Source organism: Sprattus sprattus (assembly GCF_963457725.1).
Source record: "Sprattus sprattus genome assembly, chromosome: 6".
NCBI classification, from domain to species: domain Eukaryota; kingdom Metazoa; phylum Chordata; class Actinopteri; order Clupeiformes; family Clupeidae; genus Sprattus; species Sprattus sprattus.
In genome coordinates, this window is record NC_137925.1 from 13,898,772 (window position 1) to 13,912,696 (window position 13,925).

General features: G+C 43.4%; 1 protein-coding gene across 1 annotated transcript in view; it reads left to right on the forward strand.

Moving 5' to 3' along the window:
* Positions 1 to 12,838, forward strand: part of mybpc3 (myosin binding protein C3) — a gene marked incomplete at its 5' end in the record, with an annotated part of 49,492 nt that extends 36,654 nt beyond the window's left edge. The window contains 9 exons of the mRNA XM_080840450.1: positions 2,923 to 3,057; positions 4,540 to 4,707; positions 5,803 to 5,891; positions 7,171 to 7,366; positions 8,186 to 8,325; positions 10,461 to 10,620; positions 10,980 to 11,116; positions 11,458 to 11,644; positions 12,504 to 12,838. Of these exons, the coding sequence (XP_080696576.1) occupies positions 2,923 to 3,057; positions 4,540 to 4,707; positions 5,803 to 5,891; positions 7,171 to 7,366; positions 8,186 to 8,325; positions 10,461 to 10,620; positions 10,980 to 11,116; positions 11,458 to 11,644; positions 12,504 to 12,532 (1,241 nt within the window). The 3' untranslated portion in view covers positions 12,533 to 12,838. The remainder of the gene's footprint in view (positions 1 to 2,922; positions 3,058 to 4,539; positions 4,708 to 5,802; positions 5,892 to 7,170; positions 7,367 to 8,185; positions 8,326 to 10,460; positions 10,621 to 10,979; positions 11,117 to 11,457; positions 11,645 to 12,503) is intronic.
* Positions 12,839 to 13,925: the final 1,087 nt, after the last annotated feature.

Genomic DNA, 13,925 nt, shown 5'->3' on the forward strand with positions numbered 1-13,925 from the left:
TTTTGCAGATTTTCTCAATTTACCCACTTGGGAAAAGAGGAGAACTGATTTCTTAAGGTATAAGGTACATAAAGACATAAAGCCGGCACCTTTCTCTAGACCTTTTTGGAAGTGTATACCAAGGTTACTGTGAGGCCACTAACTATTGTTCAGTCTCAAGTGATTATTATTTTTTTTTTTAAATGGTAACCTTTAACCTTGGCTGCTATTGGCAAGTGTGGGGTCACAGCTCACCTTTTTTGGCCTGACAGATACCATGTGACGCCATCATCGCATTAGTCGACGACACTTGGTTGACAGTTTGACAGATGGCCTTTCGGATATATATACATATGTATATAGAGTATGGCAGAATGTTTTGCTTTGAAGTGATTTATGTTTAATGGTTTTGGATAAAGGGAGTGTGTCACGGCAGTAGATAAATGGGAGTGCTTAAGTGTAATCCAAGTCAGTACAAACACACATGATGAGTTATATCTATATGCCTGTACTAGCATTCAGAAAAGCCCACAGGGAAAATAACACTGTTATCTGAAGCCTTCAAGGAATAACATTCAAAACATTTAAAGTTGCTTAATTAGAGCAAGGGACATCGATTCTCTTTCCCTCCTCTCCTCTCTTTTGTATTTTCCAAGGAGACTGCAAGATTGCAGCTGATTTGATCAGATCTTGACCCAGATGCTGTTCAGATGTTGTACAGGTCTAGACCCAGACGCGGTTCAGATGTTGTACAGATCTAGACCCAGATGCAGTTCAGATGCGGTTCAGATCCAGTTCAGATGTTGTACAGATCTACACCCAGAGATGGGCAGTATTTCAATTACTTGTATTTGAAATACTAGTTAATTTACTTTTTACTTAATTTAATTTAAATGCTTTAGAGTGGAGTAATTTTGTATTTAAAATACTCAAAATACTTTCTCCAGTGTTTAGGCAGAAGGAGATTTTTTTTCTGTCAGATTCTACCACTAGACTAGACCATCTGATCTGCCTCTGACTGTCATTGTCGAACAAGGCATCAGTCAATTTGCCAAAAGTGGTGCTTCTTATGGGCCGCCCCTTTTTGGGGCGAAAAGGAAATCACCCCAGATCTCTCTCATTGACTCTCATGTTACATTTTTTTTTTTTCACAAAACAGTGCTCAGGTCGAAAACTTAGATAGCTGTCTTGATCTTTGTCAATTTATCTTCATTAGTACACCGACTAAAAGGAGGATCTTTCAAAGAGCGAATTGAGTTGTTGCACTGAACGTTAGCCATCTTGACAGAATGTGACTTGATCAAAGCCGTATGATGTTCTTATACGCAATTGCGTATGACGAAAGCATGGTGGGGATAGCCCTCCCGGAAGCCATAGAGATTGCTATGAGAGCCCTGTTTTGTGAAAACATGAAAGTCACACAGCTGCTGCCTGCGAAAATATTTATACAAAATCGATCAAGTTGTTGTCTTTTAATAGCTTTGCTTAGTTACACTGACATTCTGTGACTGTTCTTCCTTTTTTACTGGGTTCACCAGAGCATTGTGTAGGTACATTATATAGCCCCGTAGCCAGGGCCCATAGACATATTTATGTCAATCTAAATAGTCTGAATAGCCAAGTCACATTGGCAAAAATACTGATGTATAACTATATTCAGCAAAACAATTACACTGACAGGTGTAATAGGCGGAATATGTGCGGGGGCAAGGGCGTGGTGGCGGCGGTTACAAACATGAAAAAAAGGATACGGGACCACTGCCTTACAACACTGACAAGGGCCCGTCATAATAGCCTACCCTGCACCTTGGCCCGTGATAACTACGTTACACCACTGAATAGCCCAAACCTGAATGTTCTGCTATACCAAATTAAGAGAAAACTGAAAATTCTGAAAAAGTATTTCCTGTATTTTAAAAATACAAAATACATGTATTGTATTTTGTTACATTTTCTGGCAACAGTATTTTGTATTTTATTTTGATACATTTATTTGAAGGGTATTTTGTATTTTGTATCAAAATACATTTTGATGTATTTTTGCCCATCTCTGTCTACACCCAGATGCGGTTCAGACGTGGCTCAGATGCTGTTTAGGCCATACCAGACTCAGCTGCTGTCTAATTCTCTTCCCCCTCAGTGATGTCATAAGGTCGCTTATCTTAGCATCATTCCTTCAGCTAGCCTGAGCTTAGCACGTATTCTCTCAAGCCATGACAGCTCTTGATTTCTGGCCTGTCTAAGCCTTTGCGAAAGATTGCGGGATCTTACAGGGAGGCTCAGAGTGGCCATGGGGAGTGGCCATGGGGATTACGGATATTCTAGGAGGACTCAAGGTTTTATAGTTTCCATCGGTCTTACTGGTGGGTTTGGTTACAGAGTGATCTAAATCCGTGTATAATTCATTTTGGTTGTGGAAACAATTACTACTTAGTTTTCATCACGAAAAATGAATGAAGGAATCATAAACAGATTGATTCCCTCAATGTATTTCTCTCTATCTCTCTTTCTTTCACGCTGCCTCTTTCCTTTTCTGTCTGTCGGCGTTAAAAACTGTTCACAGTTTCACTTAGAATGTCTTAGGAAGGAAACTCATATGACCACTCATGGGACACTGCTCCCATCTGCTGCCATTTTAGATGGCTCTGCAGGAGATATGTTACACAGATTTACACTATACAAGTCTTAACTATGCTACCAATTTATTCCTTCAGTATTAAGGGTTTTCATATTCACAAGAGGACACGTCTCTGATAATAGTAGATTGATGATTTTAAGTATATTAAAGTTTATGAAAAGACATGCTAGTTCACTGTAAGATTAGCAACAGACATTACTACAGTGGGATGGGAACTTTATTTTATTTAATAAACACCTAAGAAACATTAAAAACATCCATCATTACAAATGTTTCTACTTAAACTGTCCTCTCCTGTTTCCCAGCTCCCACCAGCGAGCCCATGGCACTTTGTATTGATGACATCAGCGACACGACCATCTCACTGAAGTGGAAACCTCCGGAGAGGGTGGGCACAGCCGAGCTCGAGGGCTACGGGGTCGAGTACTGCATAGAGGGCAGTGAGTATCAGAGCCATGACATGGTGGTAGGGGACACAGGGATGGGAGACAGAGATTGGACAGCGTCTCACTTTGGGGCGCATCAGACTCTGGTTTGTGTGGGTGTTTCCCAGAAAGTGACGCTGTGTGACTACTAGCGATAGAGTGACCATCATTTTTGAACACACTCTCTCTCTCCTAGTTCCTATTTTGGGAAACACACCCCTGATGCCAGTCTGTTCCAAACTTAGGTACTGTTAAGATAAAAGGAACAAAGAGTGTGTGAGTGATCAAGCAGAGATAATGGTAGGGGACAGAGGCAGGACTCTAATTGGTTCAGATTAGCTCCTGATCTCGTGCAGGTCCATTCCAGAGATAACTCCATATGACTACATGGAAATATCTCCAAAAGAATAAATGTTAACATACTTAGTTTGAAATAACACACTTTTGTAAGCATTTGTAGGGACAAAATAAACATTAATCAGCATTCTCTTTTAGTGACTACTTGGCGGCATTTCCACCAATGTAAACATATATGAAAATGACATGTGTTATGTAAATATTTTATACTTCCAGAACTTGCAAAATGTATACAGTTTGTGAAACTATCTACTTCTAAAAACTCTAACAACTGCCACCTGGTCATCAGCAGCTGCTATCCCAAGAGTCTCGTCTCAGGCCTCGCTGGCTGGCAGTCCCAAAAGCTCTGCGGTCAAATGTACTGGGTTAGCGCCAGATGCCATTAGCACACTGCTAACGCTAATTAAATCCATCCGTGGAGGCGTCAGACTGGGGGTTTAAAATGCACCAGGTGTATGAGATGCTACACATAAGCCCCCTCGACCCGAAACCATCTTGGCCCAGGTTCTGGTGTCCGAGGAGCGGGGCAAAACAAAACACCATAACCGTGGCCATCACGTCTGTGAATTAAAGGCCCAAATCACTCGACAGGATGTGACACTTAAGACATGACACAGGCAGCCAACGCGCTCCCTCTCACCGCTGTCTGAGCCAAAGTTACCGTTGGCCAGATGGCATGAAGGGCTCTCATGTCCTCTTGGCTTGGGACAGTGAGGACATTAATACATTGAGTTGGCCTGCAACATGCCGGGCCAGACATCTCTGGATAGAGACCAGTGGTGAAGACCAGAAATTGAGTTCATTAAATGTAAATTACAATATGTTCACTAATGACGCATTGATGTTACTTTCACACACAGCCCTCTAAGTTTTACATGCAAGAGTAAGGGGTGTTAACAGCTGCAAATATATGTGCTGTGATCATTTTTATTTACTTTTTTAAAAGGGATAGCCTGCCTGTTTGGAAGAATGTTGAATGCCATTTTGAAACTAAAGTCAAACCCTCAGTCTCTATGTAGAACTTCTTGTCAAGTCAAGTCACTTCTATTTACATAGCACATTTGTGCTTTCAAGTTGAGGCAAACCACTGGTTAGTAGTCATTCTAACAGACTGAAGCATGTCTCCTGTCTCCTCTCCAGCTAAAGAGTGGATTCCCGCCTTTGAAGGTCTCACCGACCGTACCTCAGTCATCATCCGCAACCTGCCCACAGGCGAGAAGATGCAGTTCCGTGTGCGAGCACACAACATGGCCGGCCCCAGCGCCCCCACCATGCTAGCCCAGCCCGTCACCATCCGAGAGATCATGCGTGAGTGACACACGTCCAATAACAAACCTCACTGGAGTGGGACACACGGGACACCACTACATGCTAGCAGCAGACTGGGCACACCGCTACAAGCTAGCACTGGATAGAGCACACCGCTACAAGCTAGCACTGGATAGAGCACACCGCTTCAAGCTAGCACTGGATAGAGCACACCGCTACAAGCTAGCACTGGATAGAGCACACCGCTACGTGCTAACACCAGAAAGAACACATTGCTACACTCTAGCACTGATCACTAGTGTTGGCAAGATGACGCTTCTTAAAGCCTTGAGGCTTTCAAGCCAGATGTGTTGAAAAGTGGTTAATTTATCGAGGGATGCACTGTAGGGACATTAGGCAATGAAAACATGATACGAGAAACATTCCCGGTACAGTGAGAGTGCCCAGATGTGTGCTAGCCTACGAACTTTGCCAAAATAGAACCATTTTTAAGCAGCGGTTAAACATCGCTTTTAATGTCATGGTTTCCTCGGTTCAGAGCCCCAACGGGAAGTGCTTCACTTTGTGTGACACAAGTTTCGTAGTTTTAGTTCAAAGGTAACACCAGTACTGATCACAGATCACTGTATAAGGTTAGAACTGTACACAGTTATCAAAACTGCTGCACCCTAGAACTGGAGACAACACATTGCTACTTGCTACGCTGGCACCAGTCATGGTTTGTAATTTCTACCAGTCACGTCCTCCTGCAAGGATGATAGATTAGCCAAAGCAAGGTGTGAATAGTAATCTGTCTGCACCCAATCTTGAGAATGCGGTGTATGTTTAGGGAGCAGTATCAGTTTGACCCCTTCACACACACAACCTTAAAGTCTTTCTTTAGCAGGGGAGGGGTAGAATCTCACACCCTCAAGTTACCACTCTTGGACTCTTCCTTATCCCCTTCTCCCGAGACTCAAAGCCCATGTTCCATGTTCGATGACGGGAAGATGCCAAGCAAATTGTTCCTTTGACTGAAGGGGAATGGGTGTGGCGTGGCTGGTGTCACACACAGGATCTCCCCTGGAAGAGAAAGACTATTTCCTTGTAGTTTGTGGTGAGGGTTGATGGTTGGTTTTCTTCTTGTTTGTGCAGAACGTCCCAAAATCTGGATACCCCGTCATCTGCGACAGACCCTGGTGAAGAAAGTCGGAGAGTCCATCAACTTGGTGATTCCCTTCCAGGTGAGTGTGTGTGTGTGTGTGGGGGTGTGTGTGTGTGTGGGTGTGTGTGTGTGTGTGTGTGTGTGTGTGTGTGTCTGTCTTTCCTCTTAGACAATCCTCCAAGGAGCAAGGACATCCATTTTCATGGATGCTGTCTCTGTCCTCTCAAATAATTATAAATATGTATAAATGAGTACATGTTCCTAACATAATGGTTTATCTAAGCAATATTGTAATACAATAGGTTGTTTCCTCTTTGACGGTACCACAGGTTCTTCCAATTAAACATTTAATTGGAAATCATAATTTTCCTTCCAAAATGTAGTTTTTTGAAGTTCACTCATTGCTGTTTTGTAATCATGGCTACCATGGTATTGCTTACATGAGTGGCAAGGATTTGCACCACGATGGAGAGTTGTTTGTGATCCACTGTGATCACCACTAAGGCCAGACCGACTCTCTAGCCTCCTCCATTACTTCCCCTGGCTTAAGAGGTTAACAGCGCGGGAGATACCCCTCCAGAAATATACCCCAACTTTCCATGTCTTTTAGCTTTTGGCACCCCCAAAAGCCTGAACCTCCCACCCCCAATCACCCTCAGGCCTTTTAGCGTGTGTTTGTTCGAAATTTGAGCCTGGGTATTTACCAAGGATATGGACTAGTGTGTACAACACAGTGTTCCCCATCCCCCAGCACCCCCCCAACACTATTTATACATAGACACACAGCAAGGAAACTGTATCTGGGGGTCCCATAGCGGGGTATGCTGGGTGGAAAACACTTGTGTGTGGGGGTAAGGGTTAGGGGGGTGGAGAGAGATGGGCATGAGATGAAGCCTGTATGAATGCACTGGTCAATGGCCAAACACCATGCAGAACATAGAATACTGGTCACTAAGATGCCAAGACGCCTGCACATGTGTTTGTGCACATTTACAAAGCCCTCAGGGCTATCGTATGCCACAGCCATGTCCACCCAAGAATACATGGGGATAAAAGGCATTGCTGTAATGAGGGTTATGCATGTACCAGATATACTGTACTATGGTGCATATGTTTGTGTATCAAGGACATGATACCGGGTTTGAGAAGCTTTGGCAGCTGACATTCCATGCCTAAAACAATTACAGCAACCACAAAATCAGGTACAAGAAAAAGGGGAACATTTAGACCAGCATTGGACATGAATTTAGCGAACATTCAACATTCAGGAATTTGATTTCTCTTTTTCAGTCACTGAACTCAAGGAGTACTCGATTCGGTAGTCTCAGTTTAACTTCCCTGTCCCTGTCCTTAAACAGGGAAAACCCAGACCCAAAATAACCTGGAAGAAAGATGGCGAGGAACTGGACAGTAAGTCGGCCAGCATCCGAAACAGCGATACGGACAGCATCCTCTTCATCCGGAGGGCAGATCGCAAGGATTCTGGAAAGTACGACATCAACCTGCAGATCGAGAATGTGGAGGACCAGGCAGACATCACCATTCAGATCGTCGGTGAGAAACCACAGGACTATAGCTATGACATCATGCTTGGTGAAACAACAGTAGGAAGCTTAGTCATGCATAACTGAATCCTAAGTGCTTTACTTTAACAGAATGGAGCCGTCAGGCTAATTTATAGTCCAGGCGACAGTGTCACAATGTCATTAAGCCATAAAATACTAGGGTGTTGCGGACCTTGTCTCATATCTACAATTTTTAGTTTTTGACAAGAAAAACTGACAAGATGACAAGAGATTTGATTTATGTTGTGCCATGTTAACATGGATACCGTTCTGGCTGTTTGGCTAGGTACTAGCATTGCACTAGGTAGCTAGTAGTGCCAGCTGTGTAGTTTATGTTTGATGAAACTTAACAGGGAGATTTACTTTCTATGCCTGTCAATGAGGTGAAAAAGAGGGGAAAATATTTGGATTGTTCAGAATAGTTTTCTCCATCTGTCTTGCCTAATATGACTCGAACAAGATAGCTAATCTCAGTTAGCTAGGTGAGTTGCCATAGAAATGACTGAGCCATAAATATCTTCTGAGCCAGTTCTTAGTCATCGTAATGGACTATGAAAGCGCACAGGTGCTGCACCATTTCCAGATCTGCTTCACTTTTATCAACAGACACTTGACGCCTGAACTATAAACTGCCATTTAAATTTGAAGTGGTTTGGTTTGGCAAACTCATCTGTTATCTATAAGTGCTATAAGTTTTCATGCTATAACTGTGCTATAACTTTTCATGCTGTTCAGAGTGGTAAATGCCTGTTCAAGGTCTTACTTTAACATTTATATGTACTCCTCTCTGGTTCTCTGCGTGTCTCAGATTTACCTGCCGCCCCTCTGGCCGTGAAGATTACAGAGGTATGGGGCTTCAACGTGGCGCTGGAATGGAAACCACCCAAGGACAATGGCAACTGTGACATCATCGGCTACACTATCCAGAAAGCAGACAAAAAAACCAATGTGAGGGTCAGGAAGGTTTAGGTTGACCTTTGACCTTACAAAGCGCAAAAGTAGTAAAGGCCATTATAGATATCTATATAAAGGCTAAATGTCTGGCGGCCAATTTGCCACAGCTCAGATTGCTCACCCATAACATTGTGGTAGTAGTGGTATGTACTTTTTAAATAACCATAACTTGCTCAATTTTCAACTGATTTTTAAATGGTTTGGTTTGTTATAGACGTCAGAGATGTAGTTATTATGTAATGTTCTAAAAAATGTCCAAAAAGCTTCCAGAATTATAACCACGTTAATAACGTTTGTAAGAAACCAGACCATTTGTAAATCCATTTGTAAATCCGTCAAGAGTATTAGCATTTGTGCAGATTACTGACCTTACCTCACCTCAGGTACCACAGATCCCACCAGAAAGCTTACCTGTGGCAAGATGGCCGGCTGTGACATTCTAGACTCCACCGTAAGACATCTAGCCTTTACATAGATATCTATGAAGGCCATGCCCAAGAAAGGTCATAGACCTCCATTGCAACAGTGTTCAGGACTTGGTTACCTCTCATTGCACTTTTCAAGCCTTCCTATCTGTCAAACCTGTCCAGTCTTGCCATCTGTGTGTGTGTGAGTGTGTGTGTGCGCGAAAACTTCTTTTAGTTTTTATTGTGCTTTGACCTTAACACATGGCGTAATATCAACTCTATTATGGCTGGCAACCTTTACACAATGTGCCAGTGAAGCCTTTGGAAACGGAGAAGGGTAATCACTCATGCTCCCAGCATGCAGGATGCCCACAAGGTTATCACCCTGACAAATATGGTTAGTATTTCAAGCCTGGGGGGGGGTAGGTTTGGGACGGGTTTGGGGGGGGGGGTAGCTCTGCCAGTACCCAGATGGAGACCCCCGCCCACACACACACACACACACACACTACAGTGGCTGCCAATGTAAGGCGACTAAGCCACCTTGAGCCTCGGCTATAATTGAGAAATGTATGTACACTATTCCACAGGGGGAAGAGAAAAAACATTGCCTGGTCACCTGGTCATTTTTTTTGCGTCAGTGGCATAGTGCTGGACAATTTCCCATCATTCGAGATGCATTCTGGGGACTGTGTCAGAGCATCCCAAACGGTACTTTACATCCCCCTCCCCCCACAAAAGGCAGAGCGAACCAGGCATGCCCTAATCATAGCCACCTGTGGCCTTGGCCCGATTTGGGATAGCTGTTGCTGCACGTCGCTGCACTACCATTGTGCTTTTGACAGGCAAAAGGTTAGCCGCTAAATAAAAAGTCCCTGGCTCAAATTTCATTCGGGCTTCTAACCAGCCACACGTCATTATTAGGCCAAATTAATTATCGTGTTTACTGGGGCTTCAGGCAGCAGCATGCCTGCAGATTTGGTTTCATAAGATAATATCTCAACTGGCAATCAGAGGGGTGCTCAGTTAAATATAAAGGGGTACATTTAACAAAGGGTACCTGAACTCTTTAGTCAGGAACACACACACACAACTATGAAGACCAATTTAGGCTGTTCGATCAGTCCTCCTGAGATGGATGAGATGCATAAGCACTGTACTGTGTATCAGTATAGTTATGTCAGCTGTCCTTACTGCTCCTACTGATGGTGGCTGCAACATTAATGAGATGTTCGGAGTTAGTGTGTAGTAGTAGAAGTGTCTCGAGTGAACCTCAGTAAGTCACTAAGAATACAATACTTAATAATAATACAATAATACGTCTTATTACATGATAATAACCCTGACACACACTAATCCTAACCTTAAACCCATTTTGCCTTTTAATGAAATGTACTAACGTCCCGAGCATTTACTTTACTAGGTATGTAGTTGACAGTATGGAATGGCACCCGTAATATAAAGACAAATATAAAGATAAACACCTTAATTTGTCAACATTTCAATCCTCAACGGGTCTGTAAGGTTATTCAGTCAAACCAAAAGACTGTACAGCTGTACAGATGTCAGTTGATCTCACCTAGATGTAGAGGTGGCTCACAATATCAAGCTCTATTCCATCAGGCTTACTAAGAGGTTAGATGAGTGTTTGTGTTCTGTACTGTATTATATTAATGTAACTCTGTGTGACTCTGACTAGTTCTCACATGGTTGTTTTCACAGGACTGGTACACAGTTTACGACCAGTACAGACGCACCAACTGTGTGGTGTCCGACCTCATCATGGGGAACGAGTACATGTTCCGCGCCTTTGCCATGAACATGGTGGGCAGCAGCGTTGAGCCCTGCACCACCGTAGACACTGCCTTCATTCAGAAAACAGGTAACCATAACCAATCACATGGCACACAGGTAAGCTTGCCTGAGGCTACAGGTAACTAAACCTCAGTGACAGGTACACGTACCTGTGGCTACATCTAGGAAAATAGGTCATTACACCTCACATCTTATAACTACACCTAACACGGCCTGTTTACCTGATGCTACACTTCAGAAAACAGGTTACTACACAACACAGACAGATATGCTAACTTGAACCTGTATCTCAATTACGCCTGACCCACTGACATTTTGTGCCCGTACTCATGGCATACAAATGTTGTACCATGCCAGTTGAGCTGAATTAAGTTGAGAACATAATTTGTTTTGCGCTACCTTAACTATCCCGTCTGGCCCTCTCAGGCTTTGAGTACAAACCCCCCACCTATAAGGAGCATGACTTCAAGGAGCCCCCCAAGTTCACTCACCCTCTGGTGAGCCGCTCTGTCATCTGCGGCTACAACACCACCCTCAGTTGCGCCGTCAGGGGCATCCCCAAGGTCAGTGTGAAGTCTGAGGGGTCATATACAAAAGAGTTCATTTCCTGGTTTTCTTCTCCTCAAAAAAAGCTTCTGGACGGGAGGCATTTTTTGGTTTCAATGCAATATGAGTTATGTTACCAAAACTCCCTTCTTGGGTAACTTTGTATTCCTCATTTTAAAACCTTGTTGTAAACTAAATATACTTAGAGTTATTATGCCATTGGATTTCAGTGGGAACGTCTTTGGTTATCACCTCATTTTCATTGCTGTTTTTTAAGTATCTCCATTTCTTCCTGCCCATCTGCTTACAGTACAGCATGTCTGAGTTTCTTCTGTTCTTCTAATCCCTACTTTCTCAGCCCAAAATCTCATGGTTTAAGAACAGGATGGACGTTTCCTATGACCCCAAGTTCCGGACGTTTAGCAAACAGGGTGTTCTGACGCTGGAGATCCGTAAGCCCGTTACATTCGACAGTGGAGTGTACCAGTGCAAAGCGGTCAACGAGTGCGGAGAGGACGTGGTCGAGTGCAAACTGGAGGTTCGCCGTAAGTATCTAGAACAGTCTGGAGTTGGCACCTGTCCTATGGAAGAGTGCAATACATTTCATAAGGTCAACCCCCTTCACTCAAGGTCACTTCCTCTATTCAAGGTCACTCCCTCCACTCAAGGTCACTCCCTCTACTCAAGGTCATTCCCTCCACTCAGTCATACCGGTGGGATTGGTAAACCACCAATAAGGAGGCCATTCAGGAATAAGTCTTGACAACTCAACATTGCACTGATAATGTGTCTGTAGTGCTAATATCACTCAGCTGTACACAGCAATCCTTCAATTCACTTTTCTCAGCCATTATAATAATAATCTTCATTGCTAACAGTAGCAGTTGCATATCAAGTTCAGCAGCCTTCTGTGCCTCCCTCCCTCCGTCGCCATGGTTACCCCACCTGTCTGTAGCACGTGAGGCATTAGTACACAGGGCCTCTGAGTGGAGCTGAGTAAGACTTCCCCAAGACTCCTTTGACAACCACAAAACTGTGTCACCTCCCGATGTCACCAATCCACTGCTTTCCTGACATCACCAGCTCCTATTTGCAATGACTTGATCTGTGATTATGTTGATGGATCACTAATAATCGTTCTGTTAATTAACTTGATATTTTTAGTTGATGTTTTTTTGGAATTTTTGTTTTAATATTGCTTTATACAGTATATCAGTTTCAGTGTTTATCTTTGTTTTTAATTAAGTGAGTGTATGTGTGTTTTATTTATATAAATATATATATAAGTATGTATGTATGTGTTTCGTAAATGTAAATACAAATAATATTGTGTTGAAGCATTTGTTAAGAAAAAAAATAGGAAACTTTTAAACTTTTGTTCTAATAATATATAATGCTTTGCAGCCCAACCCAAGGAGGAAATCAAGAAGTGATAGCCCTTCAGTGGCCACTCCTAGTTTTGGACAGACAGGCTCCAGCTGAAGATGCCCCCATTGACCCCTGCTTCCTGTTCTCCTGCAACCCCAGAGGCTACTTCTTCCCCCCTGAGATGATGCTTATCATGTGACATTGCTGAAGGATTTAATTGGATGTAACCCCCCCTGCACTTCACAGCTCTTTGTGTTTCAACTCCATGTTGTATGTAGCTTAGCATTACTCCATTAGCATGACTCCAAGTCACTATCGTTGCCGTTCTCCATTAAACCTCATCTACCATCACATTTGTTGGGGTTCTTCAATTTTCCATCTTTTGTCCTTAATGTCTCTGTCTTTTTCTTTGGTTTTCTGTGCTGAAGGATTTGTGACTTTGCAATTGGCAAGCCTTGGCAATTTGTCCTTGGTTGTCCTTTTAAGGAAGGGGGGGGGGGGGTAGCTAAAATAACATTTCACCTTCATCTCACCTAGGGTATATTTATTTATTGCTGCAGTCTATGATAAATAAACTTGTTTTTGAGGATGCTACCATGCCTTGTGTTTTAGCTTTGTCCACATTAGGTTTGCTCAGTCGGTATCCCCTACCTACTTTGGCTGTATGTTAGTGCAACCCTCAGTGTCGTATATGCCTGCGTGGCATGCACCCCAGTATGCACACATATCACATTCAAGGACACACACACACACACACACACACAAACACACACACACACACACACACACACACACACACACACACACACACACACACACGTGTGGCAAGCCTGGGAAGCCTGTCATTAAATACCTGCCCGTTTAGAGCCATAAAGGTGGCTTGTAAACCGGACAGATTGGCCCCCGTAATGCCCAGACAGAACTGCTCTCTCAGGGGCAATAATGCCACTCAACCCATTTAGAGCCGGAATGGCCCTCATCAGGTTCATCAAGCAGGTTACCTGAACACCACTTAGCCCTATTCTCTGCTGGCTATAATGCCACTAAGCCCATTTTGAGCTGTACTGAAGGGTTCAATGCTCTCAGGCGATGGATTGCCATGCAGAAAATCTTCCGGAATGTTCAGAGCACAGCCACATTGGGAACTGGTGGGGAAGCCGTGGAACGTTTGCTCCCGGCCAATGCTTGTCTGGCATGGAAGGGGGTGTCAAAATTAGGACAGGCTATTAGTGGGTCACTCTGGACTAAAAAGGTTTGGGACTTTGGGTGTGTGGGGAGGGGGGGGCTAATCTAGGGTAATTGCCCCATACAGTATCTGTGCCCAAGGCAATAGCATCTCTCAGTGAAACTCACTGAAATATGGACCATAGGACCATAGTCATCTATTCCTGAAGCCTGAATTTGCACTGAAATACAATAAAATAAATAAAAACTATTTTTCTTATAATCTTGATTAAA